The sequence below is a fragment of the Zalophus californianus genome, chromosome 1 (genome assembly GCF_009762305.2).
Source record: "Zalophus californianus isolate mZalCal1 chromosome 1, mZalCal1.pri.v2, whole genome shotgun sequence".
NCBI lineage: Eukaryota > Metazoa > Chordata > Mammalia > Carnivora > Otariidae > Zalophus > Zalophus californianus.
Window position 1 is genome coordinate 120,241,492 of NC_045595.1, and position 23,989 is coordinate 120,265,480.

Consider the following 23,989-nt stretch of genomic DNA (forward strand, 5'->3'; position numbering starts at 1 on the left):
GCAAACCTAGATGACCTTCAGTTTGGTGATGACTCTTTAGATGCAATACCAAAAGACACAATCCCTGAGAGAAAGAATTCATAATCTGGACTTCACTAAAATTAAAAACTCCTGCTCTATGAAATATAATGTCAAAGAATGAGAAGAAAAACCATAGATTGGGAGAAAATATTTTCAAAAGATATATCTGATAAAGAACTCATCCAGAACATATTTTTAAAATTCTTAAAATCTAATCATAAGAAAACAAACAATCCAATTTAAAAATGGACCAATGGCCTTAATTCATACCTCACAAAAGATATACAGATATGCAAAAGGCATATGAAAAGAAGCTCCACATCATATGCCATCAGGGAAATGACAGCTGTCATTACACACCCTATTAGAATGGCCAGAAATCTGGAACACTGACAAGACCAAATGCTGACAAGGATCCAGAACAGGAACTCTCAGGCATTGCTGATGGGAATGTAACATCATATAGCCTCTTTGGAAGACAGTTTTGGTTTCTTAGAAAACTGAACATATTCTTATTATATGATACAACAATCATGCTCCTTCAGATTAACCCAAGTGAACTGAAGACTCAGATTTTCACACAAAAACCTGCACACGGATGTTTAGAGCAGCTTTATTCATAATTGCCAATACTTGGAAGCACCCAAGTTGATGTCCTCCAATAAGTGATGGATAAACTGTAGTATATCCAGAGAATAGAATATTATTCAGTGCTAAAAAGAAATGAGCTTTCAAGCAATGAAAAGACCTGGAGGAGCATTAAATGCATACTACTAAGTGAAAAAGGCCAGTCTGAAAAGGTTGCATGGTATGATTCCAACTACATGAAATTCTAGAAAAGGCAAAACCATAGAAATAGTAAAAGGTTCAGTGGTTGCCAGGGGTTAGAGTGGGGGAGGATGAATAGGCAGAGCATACAGGATTTTCAGGGCAGTGAAACTACTCTGTATGATACCATAGTGGTGGATATATGTCATTATGCATTTGTCCCAACCCCACAGAATGTACAAGACTAAGAGTGAGTCCTAATGTAAAGTGTGGCCTTTGGGTGATTATGATGTGTCAATGTAGGTTCATCAGCAGTAACAAACGTACCCCTCTAGTGGGGGATGTGGATAAAGGGGGAGGTTGTGCATGTTTCAGGGTAGGGGAAATATAGGTAATCTCTGTATCTTCCCCTTAATTCTGTTGTGAGTCTAAAACTACTCTAAAAATATAAAGTCTTAATTGAAAAAAGAAAAGATGAGCTGAGGTATTATGTGTGCAAAAACTAAGTAATCAAGCATTTAATAGAGTTTGGTCTAGGCTTTTGATTAATTAAATTACCTTTCTGATAAATAATTGGTATCCAGCCCTTTGAACTACTCAGAAGTCCATCATTCTTTTCTTTGTTAAATTATTTTTAGTCCAAAAAGTTTAGAGAGATGGAAATTTTTCAGTGACCCAGATTTTAAGTGTGGAGAAAGAAACCTGATTCTAAAAACACTCCATTTGAGCCAAACTACAAACTGTTTCTGAACGCTATGTCAATGTTGATCTTTTATTTTAAAACTGTTACATAATGACATCAATCAGCCTCTTATATTTATGTTATTATCTTATATTATGTTTAAAACATTTTAAAGCTGAATCTCATTTTCTTATGAGTTAGTGATTTTTTTTTTCTAAGAAGAGGAAACCATTTTGTCTGATAATACCAAAATAAGTCTTTTTATATCCTAGAATATGGAATCGCAAATGGACCATAAACAAAGACAACAAACTTTCTTCTCCAAAGTAATATACACAATCAACTTTATAATTTTCTGCATATTGATAATGCCAATATGCACCAGAAGATTTGAGGAATACTCCCAATTTATGAAGTTTGACAGAAAAGAGCAACTATATAATATACCGGACAGTTCTATTATTGAATGTTCACTGATTTAAGTTTGAAAATAAAACAAATTTTTGCCATTCCTTTGGTTAAAATTTAGGAATTTGTTATTACTAAAAATTTCTAATGTGCTTCAAGAATCATTATGCCTTGATCAATATGTGTTTTGTGTTTATTAATTCTATTCTATGCCAGCTTTAATAAATTAGTTCAATGTACAATAAAAGTATGTGATCTTTTACACAAACTTAAAAGCACAAATGCATTAACTTTTACCACACAGTTAATGCTCATTTTATCAGTGGCTCCCACTTATGTTCTGAGATGAGAATTAATTGAGTCATCCCATTATATTATAAACATCACACACTGTGGCAGGAGGACTGTGTGGTTGTGCAGTTGGAGTTCTAAGCCTCAGCCTCAGTTATTATGCCTCTAAATAGGGATAATGATAACTACCCGTTAGGGCTGTTATCAGGATTAGCTGATAATTTATGTGAACCACACGGGATAATTTAAGGTGAGTATAACACATTTATACGCAATAAATGTTAATTCCCTGCTAACTAGTTTAAAGAATAGAAGGACTCTCTATACAAAGTCATCATGTTAGCAATGATTCTTCTCTAAGGATTTAGCTAAATTCATTTGTTGATATGAGTGTGTGTGTGTGTGTGTGTGTATGTAAGGATTTGGAAGTGTACATAATTACTAATTTTAGTAAATTGATCCTATCTATCAGGGGTGGCTAGTTGCTAACTAGACGCTTATAAGAGACTTCTCAGTGGGTCCAAAGAATATGTGAAGGAGACCCTACTGGCAGGATTACATGAAGCTCTCAGTTTCTTTGACCACTGCCTTCATGGCAGCAGATGCTGGTTTTGAGCTTCAGATGAACTAGCAACTGTACGCACAGTTTCAGCAGCTCTTCCTCAGATATAAAATGGTTCTAAGTGAGCTCAGCAAAAGTAAAGTTTACCTACGTGTTTCCAGAGACCAAGACTCTTTCATACAGACAAGACCAACATTTTGTCATTGTGAGCCACTTCTGCTACTTTATGAATTGTAGGTGAGCCAGAGGTTTCTAGCCTGAACTTCTTGGCAGAGGGTAATGCCGCAGGAAGAAAGATAAAACAGTCCCTCAGTCTAAAAATGAGCTTGCATATACCATGATTTAGTTGAGATAAACTCTCAATCTGTATTAGATTCAGTACTGAGTGGCAAAATAACTCATCTTTGAGCCATCTTTGGAAAAAAATACATATATATATATATATGTAAACATATATATCTAAATTAATACCAACTTAGTTAACAACTGGGTATTATGCCTGAATTCACTACATAATATTTGTGTGACCCTAAGTCAGTAATAAAAATCCTCAGGATTTATATTAGGGTCCAATAAGATAATCTGCATATAAGGCCATCTTTACATTAAACAATTTTATTCTAACTTTATTATTGTTGAAGTCACATCCACAGCAAGCTAGATTCACAAGCATATATTTAGTATAGCTAGGGAAATATTAAGAATTTAGGAAATTTGATTTCACTATAAAACATAAGCATAAAATAATTAATTCTTGGTCCCTTCAATTGAAAACAATGTGACTTTAATAAGAAGTATGGCTTCAATATAACCTTCTTCCCATAGACAATTTGTTCCAATTTGAATGTAGACTTTCCAAACAAAAACTCCTAACAGTGTTTGAAAGTATACCCTTCATTTCTATTAGTCAAGATTCTCTGGTCTTTTGGAGGTAAAAATTTGTACCCCAGCATCTCTTAGAATTTATAATAAAAGTGAACAGTGTTTTATCTAATAGAAAACATATTCTCATTCAGCCCTTCTAAGATAATGCTTCTACATTTATTTTACTATATCTATTTAACTATTGAGCAATACAAATAACCCAGTATTGCTTCCAAGTGTTCCTACAAAAAAGCTAATACACTCGGAAAGTCTGGTTGATTATTTCAGTGGGCATAACTTTAGACATTCAGAAAATCTTCCTGTCTTCCTGAAAGCCTTTCAAAGAATATTCTAAAAATCCTTTCCTTTCGCCTAGAAAGCATTTTCTGCAGATATAGTCAGTTCTCATGAGCTATCTTTTTTTTTTTAAAGCATGGACCCTGTACAACTCCCTTCAGCCTTTGAGATTTGTAAGATTTGGATTTCACTGTACCTTCTGTGAAAACTAAGCACTAAACCTAAGTGCAAACCTCCAAAAATATACCCTTTGTAAGAAAGTTGACAGCCTTTTTTAAAATTGAGATCACGTACTTTCAATTAGCAATGTGTAAAGTGTGCCAACACATTTTTAAAATTATGTAGTTTTTTGCACAGAATTCATAGAAATTTATTATAGAAAATACAAAATATAAATAAGCCAAAATTTAAAATCCTCCATAATGCCATCAACATGTCAGATTTTGTTTTTCTGGGCAGAAAGAGAAATACTGGTGTATTATTTTTCAAATGGTGTCATGATATACATATCTTTGTATGCTGCATTTTCCACTTTACATCAAACTGTGAAGGTGTGCCTTGTACAATATATACTGGCCTTTACCATCATTTTTAATGGCTGCACAATATTCTGTGGAGAAGACATATAATTTATGGCCCCCATTATTAAAAATTTCAGTTGTTCCCAATGCTTTGCTGTTTTATATAAACAGCCCTGTCTGCAACAAACATCCCAATACATACATCTTTGCTCCCTTGTCAAATTATTTCCTGAGGGAAATTCCCTAGAAACAGAATTGCTGAGTCAGAATTTAACCATTCTTAAAGTTTTTGATATATCTTACCAATCTTCCTCCAAAAGGTTGAACAAATTGACATTTCCATCAACAAAGTCTGAGATTGCCTATACCCAAAACCCTCACTGAGCTCACTCCTCTTAAGACTCACCAATTGCTTACTAAAAAATAGTTCTAGTAAGCCTAAACATTTACATACTTGCTGGCAAAACAAAGCAATACATTCTCAAAGCGGACACTTAATTTTTTTTTAATTCTGCCAACTTTTAGGAATGCTGTTTATGTTTGTTTTTTCCTTAATTTTTTCCTAACATTAAGGGAATGAGGAAAGAAAGTTTTTCTCCTTTTTTCCCTACTCTGTAAATAAGGACTTGCCGAAGATAAGACTACAAGTCCCAGTTAAAAACTATGGAGAGACAACAATCCAATTTACTCAGAAATCTAGGGATTTTCTTCCATGCCAAAGCAAGCAGCGGGTTAACATGTGACTGACCCAGAGTTCACTGCCCTCATTCACTGGTGAAGATGTGCTTCCAGATCCTGAAAATTAATGACAAATTGTGAGTTGTAAGCCACTCGGAGGGATACTTTCACTCATCCATGAATCCATTAATCCATCCTTCCATTGATCTATTCATTAATAAGTATATATTGAGCTTATACACCACACAAGGTGGAATGGGGTAGGTTTATATATTCATTCACTCAACAAATATTAAGTGACAGCTCCATGCCGAACACTATTTTAAGCACTCAGCATCAAGGTCTGTGCTCTTCAAATACACTTCAATAGAAAGCCTTAGTGCGCCGGTCACAGTGAATGACACGTGGTTTTGGGTTACCAAAAGTAACAGGAACACTAGAATCACACTAATTATTCTCTTCCCTAATTTCAAACTGAATTTAGCATATACCCATGTCAAAAACATTCCATAAACAGAAATCTTTCTTGGACCAGAAATCTTTCTTTAGTTTGAAAGCTTTTTATTTTTTTTCTTTCATATCATTAGAATTCTGCAATGCTTTTTTTCTGTGCATGAAAAATAGTTTCTAATAGAATTTCAGAATCTTGTTTTCCCCAGGACCTGCTAGTTTTATCAAGCATTTCACCCAAAATAATATTTCTTCTGTCAAATATTTGGCATGATTTTTGGGTAATGTTCCATGACAGCTGAATGAGTATACACTGTCAAAATGCATCCTTTCCCCCTATCTCTATAATTAAATTTAAAATTAACATGCTGCTTTCTCATGCTTCGTTCTGTTACACTTGCCTCAATTTCCCTTGGTTCTGAAGCCTATTGGTTATGAATATGTATTAGCATTTGCTGTCAAACCCTGTGAACATCTTCTGGAGCAGAAGATTAGATATGTTATTTTAAAACAGATGCATCAGTTTAAATCATCCCCTGCAATGTTGACCTACCAGTGAACTTTCATGAGAGACTGAACAACAGAATAGGAGACACTAGTCTGCCAGCCAGGGTTCATATAGCTTTTTTTTTTTTCTTGCTTCAATGAATTTTAGTCAGTATTAATTTCATTTACAGTATAATAGCAATGATTCAAGAGCTCACCAGTCTGAATGGAGTTAAAATTTCATGACTAACAAAGACACAGGCAAATGGATGCCTGAAAGCACCATCCTACTTCTGCCCAACCAAACTTTGCTCTTCATATCCTCTTTCTAGAAAACTGATCTCCCTTGGGGCACTTGGGTGGCTCAGGTGGTTGAGCATCTACCTTTAGCTCAGGTCATGATCCCAGGGTCCTCAGATGGAGCCCCATGTCAGGATCCCTGCTCAGCGGGGAGTCTGCTTCTCCCTCTCCCTCTGCCCCTCCCCCTGCTCATTCTCTCTCTCTCTCTCCCTCTCTCTCTCAAATAAATAAAGTCTTAAAAAAAAAAAAAGAAAACTATCTCCCCACCCACATTTACCTGCCAGAGTGATGCCCTTCCCTCAGATGGCAGCTTGGATGTTACTTTGTCCAGGAAGCCTTCCAGGAGGCCCCTCCCCAAATCAAGGAATGTGTTCTCCCAACACCGATCTTTTCCTCAGAGCACTGGGCAGTTAACAGAGTAACTGCGAGTTCACTTGTTGGCGTACCCTTTTGTGAGGGAAGGTCCGAGTCTAAGTGGTTTTCAACTCCCACAGGATAGACATCACTAAGTGTCTGTTGCTACAATGAGGAAATGAACGAATATATTTTTAGTATGCTCTTCCATGTTGCAGAAGAGATGCTCATCTGTTTTACTAATAACTTCAAGTTTGAGAAGGAGGCCAGAGTAATGAACAATGGCCAAGTTATAGAATAATACTGTATAAAATGTGGGAAAATGAGAAAGAATTCTAAGTAAAGTTTAGGGATGCTCATGATGAGAAAAGGGACAAAAATGGATATCAGACCACTCTGAGCAATGTTCTGGCCCTGCCCAAAAACTCAAATGGAACTGGACAAATCCCTTCATTTAGATTTTTGTATCTTTGCCTGTAAAATGAAGGCAATAAATTAGGTCTCTATAGTCTCTCTCTTAACACTAAAACTCAGTGAAAGGAAGTTGATGGAGAAGCACTACTTAGTAGACGATCCAAGTATTTATAAAAAGCATTGCTTTTAAATTCAGCATTGTTAAATACACATTTAGAGCAGGACCACAGAATTTGTACGTTATTAAGATATACTGACATTTTAATGACATTTATCTTTGCACTGAATTATGGTATAGATAAGGTGCCCACAAAGCCATTTGTTCTGCCTTATCCAGCTACAAGCACAGTTCTATTTTTCCATAATTGAGACCTCGATACACACAAATACACACATTTTTCATTTTAGAATATGATTATACACTGTTCTGCAATTTCCTTTTTTTTTCACTGAACAGTAAGTCTTGACAATTTTATATGCCTGCCTTATTCTTTTTAATAACTGAGTAGTAGGCACATACCATAATTTATCCATTCATTTATTGACAAATATTTGGGCTGTTTTAAATAGTCCATATTACTGACAATTTTACAATGAACATTCTTATACATATATTTTTTTCTGGACATGTCATTATTTAGGATAGCATATCAAATTGGAATTGCTCCTTCAAAAAGGACACATTTGATACATTTTACACTTGATACGTTCTGGAAAATGGCCTACCAAAAAAAGCTTTGACAAGTCACAGTCTCAGTAATAGTACCATACCCCGGATTCTTTGCCAACAATATAGATTAGTAAACTTTTTAATCTTTGCCAAGCTGATGAATGAAAGAGGAGGTCTTCTTTTTTTTTAATTAGAGTTTCAAATCAAATTCCTAATAAGTTTGAGTATCTTTTCACACGATCAGTGGCCACTTGTGTGGCATTCTTCCTTGAATATATAAAATATGATAAAGTATGTAAACACAGTCTACGTAGAATAGAACTTGATGTGATATGTATATGTGCATTTAAGGGTAGAAATGAATAAAAAATACACTGGAAAGATGCAACATGAGAGCAATTACCTGGGCCAGAGCAGTGCAACATGAAAGCAGTTACCAGAACAATGGTAAAGGGGACTTTGATGTGTGACTTGACTTTTTACAATTCCTTCTAACTTTGCTTTAATAACAAAGGGACTTTAAATAGGAATCATAAAGGTGAGTGAAACTGTATTTCACTGGCTATAATCTCTTTTTCTCTCCCTTCTGTTTCTAAGAAATAACCCTGCTTCTTTATTTATTGTATCCACTCCAGTTGTTTCTCTACCACCTTGAAAAATTTCCCTCAGCTCGGTCTTAGACACTCTGCTCTCTCCTCCAGACAGTTCAGCTGCACCTATGGTCTCCACCCTCCAGGATCTATGGATCTCAACTGACTTCTCTCTGCCTGCCTGACCCTTCTACTTGGCTTTGAACAAATAACAGTCTTGTATTTAGTCAGGACATCTGCAATGAGAGCAACAAAAAGAATATGCAAGAAGCTACAATAAGAGTGAACAGAAACCTGGTAAGGTGCTAATTTAGCCTGGGTGGTGAGAGAAGACTTTCTTGAGAGAATGGTATTGAAATATGAAGTAGGAGTTTGCTGGAAAATTGTGGGGGAGGGGGCAGGAATATTCCATGCTGAGCCCAGCACTCGGTAAGTCCTAAAACAGAAATACTGTTAAATCATTCAAATAACTAAAATGTGACCATCATGACTTAAATAATTTGGGTAAAGTTCCAGTGCTGGATAATCTTGTGACTGATTGGTTGGAACCATAAATCCAGACTAAACACCTGTAGGGAGGTGGGACTAGATTGGATGAGGAGGTAAGAATTCCCTTGGAAAGGAATAGATGTTACATATTCTTTACAGTACTAGGGAAGAATGTAGAAAAATAAGTTTCAAACGAAAGTGAAGGAAAATATTTTCCAGTATCTCTAGGGCCAAGAATCAATTTGGTCTCTAAGGTCTGGCATGTGTGCAGAGTGACCCCTAGACCATATAAATGTGGTCAGAAATGACGAAATGGAACAAGTTAGTAGGATACCATGAAAAAGGTCCAAACAAAACAGCATTGTCCAATAGGACTTTCTGCAGTGATGAAAACGTTCTATAATCTTAACGATCCAATATGATAACTACTAACCACATGTGGCTACTGAGTACTTTAAATGTGGCTGATGCCTGTGAGCACCTGAATTTTTCCTTTCATTAAATTCTTATTTTATTTCACTTTAATTTAAATAACCACAAGTGATGGGATGCCTTCACCAAATGTCTCATTTGGTGAAGCATCCAACTTGATTTCGGCTCATGTCATGATCTCAGGGTCGTGAGATTGAGTCCTGCGTTAGCTTCCACACTCAGTGCAGAATCTACTTGAGATTCTTTCCTCCTCTTTTCCTCCCTCTGCTCTCTCTCTAATAAATAAATTAAATATTTTTTTTAAAAATTAAATAAATAAATAACCACCTACGGCTCATGGTCACCACCATATTGGACTATGCAGGTCTGGTCTCAGAAGTGTTGAGAGAATTAGGAAAGGTGTGCACACATAGGAGGTGAAGGAGTAGAGGAAAAGGGTGTCCTTGGTAGTCCTCAGGAGAGAATGTTGGTGTCCAGAAAGTCAAGATTTAATAAAGGTCATATCCATGAAACGGTGGGAAGACATGATGAGGGAGGAAAAGACCCTGAGGGACTTGTGGAGGTGTGAAGTCAGAGCCTTGGGGAAAAGTTGGAAATCACCCAGGGACAATCCAGAGGCTTCTTATTGCTAGCAATGGAGCTGGTGGGGTCTTGTGTCATCATTGAGTGTGCTATACTTGGTAACAAATGACAAATGTGCTGTCAAATGGCACAAATTACAGTTCTTTAGTTGTCTGTTTTCTTCATGTTTCTTTTTTTAATTCTCAAGAAATTTGAAAAAGTAGGCCGTGCCCTTCTACAGGTCTGGTGAAGCTGATACACTACAAATGAATAGCAACACATATTCTGCTGTCTTTCCCTCACCTTTATAACAAGTTTTTGGTTGCTTTCTCTGCTCCAGTCCCAGCCAAAGCTCAAGGTTAAAATATTTGTTCACCTAAAGCACTCTTCATCACCCTCTCTGATCCAGATCAATTTTTATAAGCACCTGCTCCAAAAAACACACAGAGAAATTGGAAAGGGCATGAAGCTGTTAGAACTTGTCACAAAATTCAGCACAAAGTCAACAGTGTTCAAGAAGAGCAATTTTTCATGTGTGTTGACACATAACTTCCCTCATCTGTGTTTTGGTGATGACATTGCTTGCTAACCTCAACCATGAATGCTAGCAAGTCAGACAAAACCTCCAAAGAATCTCTTCATTTCCAATTGTGCCAGCAGCAGTGGTATTGGATTTGCTTCGTGCCATCACCTTAATGCTAGGAGAGGGGAGAGGGGGACCCACGGAGCTTTGCTGATTTCTGCTGCCATCAAAAGTGGGTTTTTGATTCCACTAAAAGAGTTGGGATGAGACATGCTCTGACCTGCTGCCTTTGTTTAGCAGGCCATGAATTGACTGAGGCTGCTGAATGCACAAGGTACTATATAATAGTTATAGATTAAGCTTTACCTGTTTACTTTCTCATAAGCCTCCATTGAGATGGCTTTAGAACAGAAAAGATAATTAGAAAAAAAAATAGATTATTCTTATCTTTTCCTTTTTTTCTTCCACCTTTTCTCTGCATTGATTTTATTGTAGGAGCTGTTGATTATTTGCTGATTGCACGTTAATTCCAAGTTACCAGGGCAGAGCGCCTGTGTGCTATCAACTTAACATGCTTGCTTTGTTAATGAAGTCCTTACCCTACTGGATCCCTGTTCCTTAAAGCAACATCTCAAAGAGAGGTTGCCTTGTGGCCAGTGGCAGCCCTGCCATACAATGCGCTGGAAAGTTGACAATCTGTCCCTGGGCCCTCGCGCTGCCCCAAGGGGTAATTCAATTAAGTATTTTTGAGTTTTGTTTTCCTTGTGTGTAAATGGAAAATAAAAATGTCTACCCCACCTACATTCCAGGCTGGTGAGAGGATCAAATAACCTGATACCTACAGAAGTGCTTTGTGAAATCTTACCATACTTGAAAGATAATAAATTTTTATTCATCATTTTTACCTCCACTGATTTCTAGGAAGAGTTTTAGTTCAGCTACAGCGAAGGTACAGAGGCAGCTGAACCACTAAAGCAAAGATAAAAGAACAGGAGTCATATAATGAAAATAGCAGATAATTGTTCCAGAAAAATCTACGTTAAGAATAGTGGTATCAATTGAACACTAAATTTAAACCTCCTGGCAGTTAAGGCAAAACACAAAACATTGTTAGGCACATGACTCACCTTCATCTATAAAATGAAGCATGTTGGTTTATTAGGCAAGACAGAACTTTTTTCTGTTTTCTGGGCACACACCTGTGTACACTTTCAGCTGTCCTTGCAGTCGGAATGTGAGCCCAGCTCACGAAAACCTTCCCTACGTGCTCCTTCATACTCTCCCTCCTGCTACTAGCTTGATGCATTGCAATCAGGGAAGGTGGGAGAGGGAAGGAGCCTGGGCACCTGAACCCTCACTTGGAGCTGCCAACCAATTAGAAATATCTACTTTCTACTCTATATGAGCAAGAAATAAACCTCTATTATGTATGAGCTATTATATTTTTTTACACAGTTTGCACACCCTATAAAAATAAAGATTTTCTAATGTGGGACTTTACTGGATAACAATGTATAGAGTTTTTACTATCAGTTTTACCTAAAAAAAAAAAAATGTTTAAATGATCTTCATGGACTATCTCATATTTTCTCAGAGGCAAGCAAAATCTAATGGTTCTGAGGAAGGGGCATAAAACAAAGATGGGGGATATTATTTGCATTAGGATGGTAATGCCTGGAAGAGAAAAGAAAGAAGCAAGAGATGAGAATACTTCTGGAACACGAGACATGTCCAGGAAGGCCTGTCCGTTTGGGGACCTTACTAGTGAAGATACAGTGAGCACTGAGAAGGCTGAGAGAAGACTGGAGCCTTAATGAACTGGGGAAGGCAATTTAGAAAGAAGGACAAATAAATAAGGGAAGGTAGAAAAGAACTTAACCCAACTTTTTGTGTTCCCTTAGAGCCTAGGCTGCCTGGCAGGGTCTCAGAATCCTCAGCTTTGTCCTGTGGGAGCAAGGAAGAGTCATTCATTGTCTCTGCTGTAGAATTTGTCTATAGGCAGATTCTTGGGAATTTTATAAAAACAATCAAGCATGAGGGTATCATAAATTTTGCGGATTTAATCATTTTATTACATCTCGAGCACAATTTTCAGAACTACAGAATTGCCTCCTGAACTTCTCTAGGCTTTCAGACTAAGTTAGCATAAGTGCATTATGTAGATTCTATTTGCTCCCAAGATAGGTTTGTTCTGAGAACCTCCCTGAACTTCTCTGGGGACTGCCTCCTAGGATTTTTGCTCTGCCTTTCTCAATGTTTTGGCCCTTCCTACTTTGAGCATAAATATCTCCCCTTTTGCATATGGTTTAAATTTCATTTCTAGCTATTCAAGCTAAAGATTTAGTAGGGCTTGGGCAAATGGCAGCATGGAGCAGACAGGGTAGGGCCAGCCCCTGGTTCTGGGCCCAACCTTGGCCAGAACAGACATTTCAGGAGATGATATACAGACATAGTTGCTGTTGGAAGTGGGTCAGGACGTGACCCAGTGAGTCCAGCAGTGTAGGCATCTACAGTCCCAGGCCAAACAGGCAGCAAGTCATCTAGGACCAAAGAACAGAGTCCTAGCATGCAGAGGTCAACAATGGAGAGTTCAAGGAAAGAAATGCTCAGAAACGTACATAGCCAGACTCTCAGAAGAAACTCAATATATAACAGGTCCCAGGGGGTGCTTTTCCAAAACTCAATTTCCCTTGGGCCAGAATTTTCACCTTAGGCATTCCTATAACATCATCAAACCACAGCCATCTTTCTTTACATAGTAGCTAGCTTTTGAAGTATCTAAGAAAATGTAAAATATGGTTGACATCAAAATAATATGAATGTCCAGAGACCATATCATTTCTCTAAGCATTGCAAGTGCGAAAGTTTGAGTAACAACCATTTTACAATTCTATGAATAATACAAGTTTCATTGCCTTCAAGTTGATATATGGCTTTTTGGACACCATCACTTGAAAGAAAATGAATTCCACAAGTTACTTTTCTAGTACGTCTATCTAGGTAATTTCTTTGTTCCAAAGATAAGGATTAATTTAAAACAAAATAAAGTAAGATGTAAAAAAGTAAAAAATAAAAAAATAAAGATGAGGATCAAGACATCAATTAAAAGCTTTTGAGTGCTAATAAAATAGGAAGTAGGAGATGGAAAAATGAACCTTTGTACTCTTCTAAGTGAATCTGTCTTTGCAACTCATAGCTTCCACTTCCTAGCACACCTAAAAGGAATGCAGAAGCACAGTTGTGTTATTCAAAGTTTAACTTCCTTTAGGAAATGTATGAGTTAGAATCAAGAGAATGTTAATGGCCATGTGGTACAAACTCTCACTGAATATATAATATCTATGTTAATAACTGAGCACTACTCTGTGTCAAGCATTCTTCCAAGGATTTTCCAGATACGATCTTATTGAATCTTCACCACAACCTTATTATCCCCACATTAGAAATAAAGGAAACTGAGGCCCAAAAGGCTTGAGTGATTTGCACATAGACTCATTGTAAGAGGTAAAACTTGGATTTAAATCCAAGAAATCAGATTCCTAGAGCTCAAACAGTGATTCTAAGTCATTTATACCGTCCTATGATAAATGTAAGCACTCCTTCCTTTGTTCCTAAATGCTACTACTAAGATTTATATGGTATGTGTATTTCCTTTGGAAACATATGTGAAACATTCAGTACACAATTCAAAGACCCAACTTCCCTTTTTTCAATTAAGGATAAGGACTTTATCTATATCTGACAACTTTTCAGCCCCAAATAGGCAATCTGGGTACCCAAAAGAAGATAAAAGATGAAGGGACCTAGTGCCAGAATCTTGGCATTGCCAAGAGCATGTCTTTAGTGATTGGAGTACAAACCACTGACTTTAAGGTCCCGTGTTGCTGGACAGCAGCTGACGGCAATTTTTCCTTTTACAGCAATCTACACCTGTGGCCTGTGGGCCTAACGGTCATGACAGATGGACTGAATGCCACTGAAACCACCTCGTGTATCATTGTCCTCTAGGTCTCCATTCTGGGCTTGGAAATCATATTGTCTCAAGGGCCTAACTCTTAGTCCTGGTGGCACATTTGCCATTAAATTATTCCATTCTGTGTCTGTTGAGTCTGTTAAACATGGACAGACTTCTTTTTCTCTGGAAAGTATGTCTGCAAAGCTCAATTCCTTTTTTAAAAACTGTCATTAGATTTTCTAGGTCCATGTAAGCTCCGAATTGCAATCTATTCACCCTCCGTAATACCTGCTTTTCCAACTGGTAATTTCAAAATAAGTGATCCAGTCTTCGAAACATTTAAAGTAAAACAAAACAAAACCAAAAAACCAACAACTCTTGAGATTGATTATCCCATATCATTGGGTTCACTCTAGGCTGATTAGTGGTTTGAAGAGAACACCCACTCCCACCCTCTGCAGCAGTTTCACTCTCTAACATATCGACTTTATAATGTCGACTCTCCTAACCGGCCCTAGAATTCAGATTCTTTGTGTTCTTAGCAGAACAAACCACCACATTTCTGTTCATTCCAGAGTCAAAGCTGCCATAGTCTGCTGTTACGTTTCTCTGTCCTCAAGCTGTCAAAATGTTTGCTGTGTCTATCAAAATATGCCAAATTCATTTGGGGCATTGGACATGAGCAACACTGAAATTTTGCAGACAAATGGGGTTGGATGAATAGCAGATATATGACAAAATGAGAAAAGTGTAGGGCAGAGCATGTCTTTGCTACTAAATATGATAGATTATATTATAAAGAAATGATGGCTATAAGTAGAATGTTAGTTTATCATTGCAGGTAGAATTGAACTTGTTATGCAAAATAGGACATGGCAGACTTTTTCAGTAGTTAGCAACATTTTGGGGGAGAGATAAAAATTAAAATTTATGCCAATTACAGACCAACATAATTGTCCCATTTCATCATGCTTTATTAATTTCAAGGTGGTATTCCAAAATATTGTATGTCTGTTTCAAATTAATATGGATACTCCCAAGCACCCTCAGAGGATCTTCTGAAGTCCTGAGAACATATTTTAGCAAACATAATGAAGTAGAAATGATGGAGGCTCATGTCCACGTAAATTCCACAGCATGAAAGAGCACTTCTTCCTATTCATGTGAGAAACTAAAAATCATTTTGATGTATGCTGTTTACTATGCATAGCTGCCAAATTCAAATTAATTAAGATAGAGAGAAGGAAGTTATTTATTTATAGTTAAAATTCCTAAGGCCTGTTTTACATATAGAATTAAAAGGATAACTTTAAGTTTCATTTTGATGAGCACTGCCCCAATATTTACCCAAAAGAGTGGGAGACTGGTCTCTCACACGGGATCTTGGGACAATAAATTGCCAAAATTAGCTTTGAAAAGGAGTTGAGTCACTTAGAGTGAAGCAGGGGAGAATGTTTGCAAACTGCCTATTTGCATTTCCAGAGTTCTCCTTGAATGTTCCATGCAAGGACAGTTGTACTGGGAGTCACCTTAGAGATCTGGTATTCCCCACTCACAACCACAGCTTCCAGGTTTCCAAAACTGTGGTGATCACTAAGAAAAATTTTGTCAGAGAATTAATCCTTCCTTGATGACAATGATATTCAACAGCAGCAATTGCAAACTAAATAATATTATTTGGCACAAAGAACTGAGGGATAAAGTTACTCTGGTGTTAAATTCAAGCCTGACTGATTCTTTTCAATTCCCTGTTTTAACCATCGAATATATCAGCAATTTTAAGAGAAAAACCTGTTTCACCCCAGTCTTCATGAACAATTCAAATTCTCCAGGAAAGAAGATTAAGGCTTACCTCAAAGGCATTCTGTATTTTGCAAAAGTCGCCCACACTGAGTTGGTTTTCAAGCAGGGCTGGACAGTGTTCTTTATCTGTGGTGGTACCTCCTGCCCTCCCAGGGCTCTTTGACCCAGGCTGTGGCCCCTTGTTCAACTCAAGCGCATTCTGGTAACTCATAATGGCTTCACCCCTTTTCAGCTGCCTTCAACTACTTCGACACTTTTTTTTCCCCTTCAACAGGTGCTTTTGAAAAGAAACCCAATTTAGCAGAATTCCAAAATGAAAGCACATTTCAAGGCAAACAATGAGGAGGCAAAATGTTCAAGGCCAAGAGGTAAGGAATAAAAGCCCTCAACCCCCACCCTTCTTTAATTCCACAGTTTACTTTCAAAATCTACTGTGGAATCCTTTTAAAAACCCCCTCCTTATATTCTGTTTAATCTGGCTTGATTAAAAATGCATAAAACTTCCCCCATGTTTATGCCAACTGACACAGAAAGCATCTTCTAAATCTCATTTTAAATGCATTAGAAGAGCAACTTCTCAAAATCTCTTTGGCTAACCTTGCTTCTATTAACATATTGGGGTTTTAAACTCCATTTTCTTGTATGACACAGCTGCAAGGCTTCTGTCCCAGTGAAGGGCTTGTCTCTGAAGGCCACCTTCCCAGCAATGTGGAATTCTTTGTTTTCATCTGTTCCTGCTGCCTTTGTATGTTTCCTGGCAACCAAAGTCAAGCCAACTAAAACTTTTCCTTCACCACACCCCCCCCACAACTAATTACTGACCTGACAGTCTGCATATGTGATGTGAATGTTGTTATTTTTTTAAAGGACAATTCAGCTCACTCACTTTTAATTAAACTTCATTGCTATATTATTAAAAGGCAAGTTTTATAAATATATTTTCTATGAAGCATGTAATATATTATGAGATAATAGGATTAGCCAAAAGAAAAGAGAAATGACATTCTGGAATTGTATGTTTTCCATGTAGGAAACATTTTATTTTTAATTAATAAGTATCTGTTCCTTTACCTTCTCTTTTCTTAGTTTCTTTGTATCTAAAATGGGGATGTTGTTCAATTCATTGACTATAAGGGGAAAAACCACAGCATAACATGATAAACTTTGTAATAAAACCACTTGGTACTTACAGTACCATCACTGGCTCAGCTAATACTAATGAAAGGGAAGAAAAAAAAGAGAAAAGTTAACTTTTTTTTTCAGTATTTACCATGTGCTAGGCACTACACTAAGCACTTTGCATTCTTTTTCTTGTTAAGCTTTACAATAACCCTGAAAAGCAAACAAGATCACTGTCCCCACTTTACAGATGAAGAGGCAAAGAAAATGCCAGAAGCCACAGAGTTAATAAGGTATGGACTATGGCAGGGTGGCTCCTGAGCTTCAGAGACTGCTCTAGGGGTAGATGTTCTCTCTGCACCTTAGGTTCATCTTTGTAAAACTGAAAAGTTGTCACTCAGTATTTTCTAAGGTCTCTTCCAGCTCTATCATTCTATGGGCTGGTGTTCACAAGACCCTTGATGATGCACAGTACATTCCCTAGAACACAGAGAAGGAAGCATCCTACAGGCATTCCTGTACCAGTTGGAAGGAAGGAAGGAAGGAAGGAAGGAAGGAAGGAAGGAAGGAAGGAAGGAAGGAAGGAAGGAAGGAAGGAAGGAAAGAAGGAAGGAAAAAAGAGAGAAAGAAAGAAATGTCATTCACACATCCATTTAATTTATTCATCTCTCTGCCCACGGTTCATTCCAGAAACCATTTATTAAGAACCTACTGTATGTCACATCCTGAATTGGACCTTGTGCCTGCACCTGAGGGGTTTATAGACTTGTGGGAGCAATTACCTGGTTAGATCATCTTTCATGCCAATCCCAACCTCTTGCTGTTTACAGTGCTGTGTTGAGAAAGATTCTGAAGTCATAGGAAAAGAGGGGCATTATAGATTACAGATACGTATCACAGGCACAGAAGGGCAAAGGGGGGGGCATGCTTACCACAAATTTGCCTTTCCTGTTAGACCTTCATGTAAGTTAGGAGAATGTTTTGAAGCCCTAATATAAATTCCCCTAAGTTATCTCACATAGGAACAAAATAGGTCTTTTTACCATCCTAATTAGAAAATTAATAATAGTTAAAAGCAGCTGGATCAGTCCCACAAATGTTTGTAAAATATTTTATAATGATATTCTGGAGAGTTGGGCTTTGTTCAGGAAGAGACACTAATGAGGGAAGGCTGAGAAAATAGAAAAACCATTTTCTGAAGTTGTACCAGGAGAGGTAGGTATCCCACGGGCTAACGATGCACAATTCTCTAATTATTCTAAGACAGTCAAAACGCCTGGCCTACTTAGCTTCCATAAAGATGCAGCTCTAAACATTTCCATTAGTCAAAACGGGAAAGCATAATGAGCAGCTAATAAATTACTGCAGAAGTTAATCAGTTGACACAGTTTTCTTTATGTAAGATTATGGCGTTAGAAAGAATTCTTGATTGTAAAGTCTTAAAGGGCTTTAACCTTCTTTGTAACTGTGTGGTTAATTTTCAGGTTAAACTTCCAAGGCACTGTAAAATCCATAAGTAGTCTCTTGACTCTGCTGAAATCTACCTGCTTGTCTGCCATGAATCAATTATGATTGTGTAAAAGCCTGCCACGTGGTCAGTCCAATATTGGGCTCTATGGGGCAATGTGCAAGGATGAAGACAGTGTGTGCTCTGGAGGAGTGGTCAGGAGAGAAGGCTTGCAAACTGGGGCACCCTTGCCCCTTTCCCTGTAGGGACCCACCGACACTCACCAGCACAACAGAGCGTTCCCTCACTAAAGAGGGCAGAGCAAGCTGAGGCACCCACTGACCTGTGCTTTCTTTGGAACCTTGGCACTGAATCATTCTCCCCGCTGAGCACACCTCCCTTAGGGTCCTTATCAGAATTCCCGGCTCCACCCCATACTTTATACCCACCCATGTAAATGTGGGCCTCATCTTTCCTCCAATTCCCCTTCCTTTGTTTGCCCTCCCCTCACACTGAAGCCAATTCTTCCTGACATTCTTCATCTCTGTCTAGAATTCTCCCTCTAACCCTTCACTGTAACAGAAAGCAGCTTTCCCTTTCCAACCCAGTTTTCCACCCAACCCTTCCAAGTCAAGGCTGTCCCCAGTCCCTGTTCCTCAGGGAATCACAGAAGGGCATCCCGTGGTATCCTGGCTTCTTGAACCCATGCCTTCCCCACATGGCCCGAGTGGCCAAACACCCCACAACTTGGGTTAAACACAACCCCCTGCCGGAGACTGAGGGCAAGCACTAGGCTTGCCTTTGGCAACTTTTAGGCCCTCAATAAATATTAGCTTCTTTCCTTCCTTGTTCCTGATCCTCCCAGATAGAATTAATTACTCCTTCCACTCTGCAATCACAGCATTTTGTTTATACTTTAAGCACAGCATTTTTTCTTTCCGCTTTGCAGTATAATTAGTTGCCTGTGTATCTCTGTCTCCTACTACATTAATTCCCTTAAGAACAAGGATGATACCTCACTAATGCTCTAGACTTACACTGCCAACACCGAGCTGTGCATAAACTACACGACAGTACGGTACATAAAATGGGCTGGATGGAAAGTGAGTGTCACCCATAGCTTTTGAGTTTTCAGGGAAGGGTCCTGGGAGTAGGTGGCATTGAATCAGAAACACAGGCAGAATTCCATGAAAAATAAAATGAATGAGGGAAACAAAATTTAAGATTGGATCCTCAAAGCGCTTAGAAAAACCATTTAAGTGCTTTTGAAACACAGCATTTTTTATACATACAATTTCTATGTAAGATGGAAATGTCTGGAGACCCTATTCTGTCCCAGACACTGCTCTAGGCACCAGAAAACAATAATGAATGAGACCCACCCACCATTTGCTCAGAGACACAAGAAACAGGAAATGTTGGTTTTAAATTAGTCCTACCTTTTGAGAAAGCAGATCCTCAGTTAAGTCTTGGGCAACATAATGTTTGCCTTTTTTGATCTACCAAACAATGTCCAAAGTAACAAAACTGTATTTTCATAACAGCCCTTCTCAGACTGTCCAAGTGTTTGAACACTGAGCATTCACAAAATAATGATATCCTAAAATAACTAAATATATAACTCTGCAATACATTGCATATCATAAATTTAAGTTCTGGTCAAAGCAAGCAGTGGCAGCCAATGTAAAAATATGTGGAAGTGGAACGTAAAATTAAGAAAATTCTAATTATTGACAAATATTTCTACCATTTGAAAACGTGCCTTCTACCACTGCGATTTTCTTGTATCAGTAGACACATAGGAGCCACTGAACTGGATATTGAAAATCACTGCTTAAATATATTCTCAAGTTCAAAGGGCGCCTGGGTGGCTCAGTCTGTTAAGCATCTGCCTTTGGCTCAGGTCATGATCCCAGGGTCCTGGGATGGAGCCCCACATCGGGCTCCCTGCTCTCCTTCTCCCTCTGCCCACCTCCCCACCCATTAGTGCTCTCGCTCTCTCTCTCTCTCTCTCTCGTCTCTCCCTATCTCAAATAAAGTCTTAAAAATATATATTCTCAAGTTCAATCTTTTTATGCAAATTCTGATAGGTGTTCCCAACAGTTAATCACTTTTGAACACTTCTTTGCTTTAACAAATCCTTCTTGAAATTCCTTGTCCATGCCCAAAGTACCTATGGGCTGGTTGTCAGCTGGGCTTTCACTGGGGAGCCACTTTCTGGGCGATTACTCTGAACTACTCTGAAATTCCTTTCTGTTACCTCTCTGAGAGGACACTGCTATTTATTCTACTGGGAGCTTTAGAACAGTTTGTCAAAGTCACCTTGATGTTGAACACTTGCATCCATGTATAGAACCACTAAAACATAGTCATAAAATCATTGCATGAAAGGAGTGACTGGAAATCCAGTAAACATTTATTGATTTTCTCTGTGAAGAAAAAGAGAAAGCAAGTAGGTTGAAAATGAAAAATTATTGTGTTCCAAAGACTGTTAGGCACTTTTACAAACGTTATTTTATTTAAACCTCATGATATCTGTGCAAGATACTTAATATTTTCCCATTTTTTAATAATGATGGAACCAGACAAGATTAAGTATCTTGCCTAACCTTACACAACTTGTAAATTGCATAATCTAATAATACCATGATATGGTGTCTGCTAAGACTTTACACCAACGATTTCATTTACTCTGATATCCCATGATGTGGGAACTATTATGGTCACCATCTTATAGATGAAGAAGCTGAGACTTCATCTTTAGATGATTAAATAACTTATCTAAGATCACCCAGCAAAGAAGTAGCAAAGCTGTAATTGAAAACCCAGATCCTTTTATGTGTAAAACCCTGTGCAGCGCAATCTGCTAAACACCAGGGTAAATTCAATTCCAGTTTGGGAGCTGAGATGTGTAAAAAGTGAGGAAAGAGAAAACACGCACTAGGGGCACCTGAGGGGCTCAGTTGTTAAGCTTCTGCCTTCGGCTCAGGTCACGATCCCAGGGTCCTGGGATGGAGCCCTGCATCGGGCTCCCTCCTGGGTGGGAAGCCTGCTTCTCCCTCTCCCACTCCCCCTGCTTGTGTTCCCTCTCTCGCTGTGTTTCTCTCTGTCAAATAAATAAATAAAATCTTAAAAAAAAAAAAAAGAAAAGATGCAGTAGGTAATGAAGTCAAAGGAGTTTAGAATTTGGAGTCAGAATATCAGGGTCAAGTCTTGGTTCTCTCATTTTCAGACCCTATGATGCTGGGCCAGATCGAATAATGACTCAAAATAAAGATAGCAATATTATTTATCACAGAATTGTTTTAAGGTTAAAATGAGATAATATAGTCAAAGATGTGTATAAATTATAAAAACATTATACACATGAATTAGCATTAATATTAGTACACAGTCAGAGGAAGGCAAATTCCCTGCAAACTCCAGGTAGGAGTCATGGAGGGATTGGAATATTGTAACTGTAAAACAGAATGAAGCAAGATTATCCACATTATGATATTTTGTATTGAAAGTGAGATTCTATAATCCTTTTCATTGCTTCTAAGAAGTTCTTACATCTAAATTCATCCCATAGAGAACAATGACCTATCAAATTTTTTCAAGATTAGTTATTAAATGCAGTTTGTGTGTATGTGTGTGTGTGTGTGTGTGTGTGTGTGTGTGTGTGTGTGTGTTTTATCACTTTGAAAAAATATTTTCTGCTTTAGGATTGCTAATGGCAACTATCAAAGTTTTCTCTAAGAAGAGCTGGTCTGTTTGGCACTGTCTGAATCTATTCTTAATAATAACAGAAATAACTTTTTCCCATAACCAAAGCAGTGTAACAATTGTGTGTCATAACGTGATCTTCTTAGACAATTTGAGTGCCCAAATCCCCAGAATTAGATGTTTTATTTATAAAGCATTAAGAACGTTTTTTCTAGAAGGTAAGTGATTTTAATTCAATATGAATTCTCTGAATAGCTTAGCCTCAGGGAAGATACTACATATACATATACATGTACATATACAAGGGAGACAGAAACAGAGATTGAGAGAGGAGACACGTAAGAGTGTGAGACTGGGAGCTTCTCATACAAGTTGCCTCACAAGGGAGGACCATGGGCAGCCATAGTGCTTTGGGTGAGCACTGATCACACACTGGGGTGGTAGAGGTGAAATCTGGAGAAGGGATACAATACAATAGGACAAGAGTTCCAAGGTCAGGGTCAGAAAACCTGAATTTTCATGCAGTCCCTGCCCAGATCCATGTAACTCTGGACATTTCTCTTTTTGGGGCTTCAGTTTCTACAGTCATAAGTGGAGACAACAATTCCTACATGCCCATTTCAAACACTTGCTTTGAGGTTCAGATGAAATATGGAAATGCAAGAAAGACAGTTTATGTATAGAAATGTATGCTGCTTATTAAACTAATATAAAATGTAAATATAATCATTATAATAATATACTTATTGAGCACCTAGCACAGCTAGCTTGCTTGGCACATAGTAAGCACCAAATAAATATTTATTGAATAAATGTTTTAATAAAAAGGAGCTCAAAGAAAAAGGAATGAATTGGCATTTATATATATATATATTTATCTGTTTCATACATTTCTTTTTTCCTGGGCCAATCCTCCACTGATCACAACAACAACCAAAAAAACCCTAAAAAATCCATACTACTATGAAAAATGCTGCCACTTCACCTTGTTTACTCAGAGAAATTCTGTCTAGGAAAGCAAAGGAAAAAAGGCAATAAAAAGGATTTCAAAACTTATAAAAAGCAAGGTTCTTTTTTTTAATTTTTTATTTATTTGACAGAGAGAGAGACAGCGAGAGAGGGAACACAAGCAGGGAGAGTGGGAGAGGGAGAAGCAGGCTTCCCACTGAGCAGGGAGCCCGATGCAGGGCTCGATCCCAGGATCCCGGGATCATGACCTGAGCCGAAGGCAGACACTTAATGCCTGAGCCACTCAGGCGCCCCAAAAGGCAAAGTTCTGAGACAAACTGTACTTTAAAAATTGAAAGCTGGGATCCCGAGAGAGAACACTGCCTCCGTAAATATTTCCCACAGAACACAGTGCTCCCAAACATGGTGCTCTGATGAAGGGCCCTAAAGACCAGGGGCTCTATTTCTCCATGGCAGGAGCAGCTATAGTCAAATTAATATCGGAAGTACACTCCTAAATCAAGTTGTTGCAAGTGTACTCACAGAGAAGTCATCTTACAAAATGCAGATGGAGTTTTGCAATCATTGCCTAGACCAAATGCTGTCAGAGAAAATGGGTCTTAATTTACTCAACATATTTTGATTTTG

General features: G+C 37.9%; 1 protein-coding gene across 8 annotated transcripts in view; it reads right to left on the reverse strand.

Annotated features, from left to right (window-relative positions):
• The window catches only part of WDR49 (WD repeat domain 49), a 147,624-nt gene that overhangs the window by 122,036 nt on the left and 1,599 nt on the right, over nucleotides 1–23,989 (reverse strand). For 6 of the 8 annotated variants that reach the window (XM_027585699.2, XM_027585704.2, XM_027585701.2 and 3 more), the window contains exons 1-2: nucleotides 16,717–16,821; nucleotides 16,169–16,396 (exon numbers count right to left, since the gene is read on the reverse strand). The exons of 1 other annotated variant lie outside the window; for it this stretch is intronic. In XM_027585699.2, coding sequence (XP_027441500.1) covers nucleotides 16,169–16,330 — 162 coding nt within the window. In that variant the 5' untranslated portion in view covers nucleotides 16,331–16,396; nucleotides 16,717–16,821. Of the gene's footprint in view, nucleotides 1–16,168; nucleotides 16,822–23,989 lie in introns of those variants that run through there. One more of the 8 variants, XM_027585698.2, reaches the window with a different exon arrangement.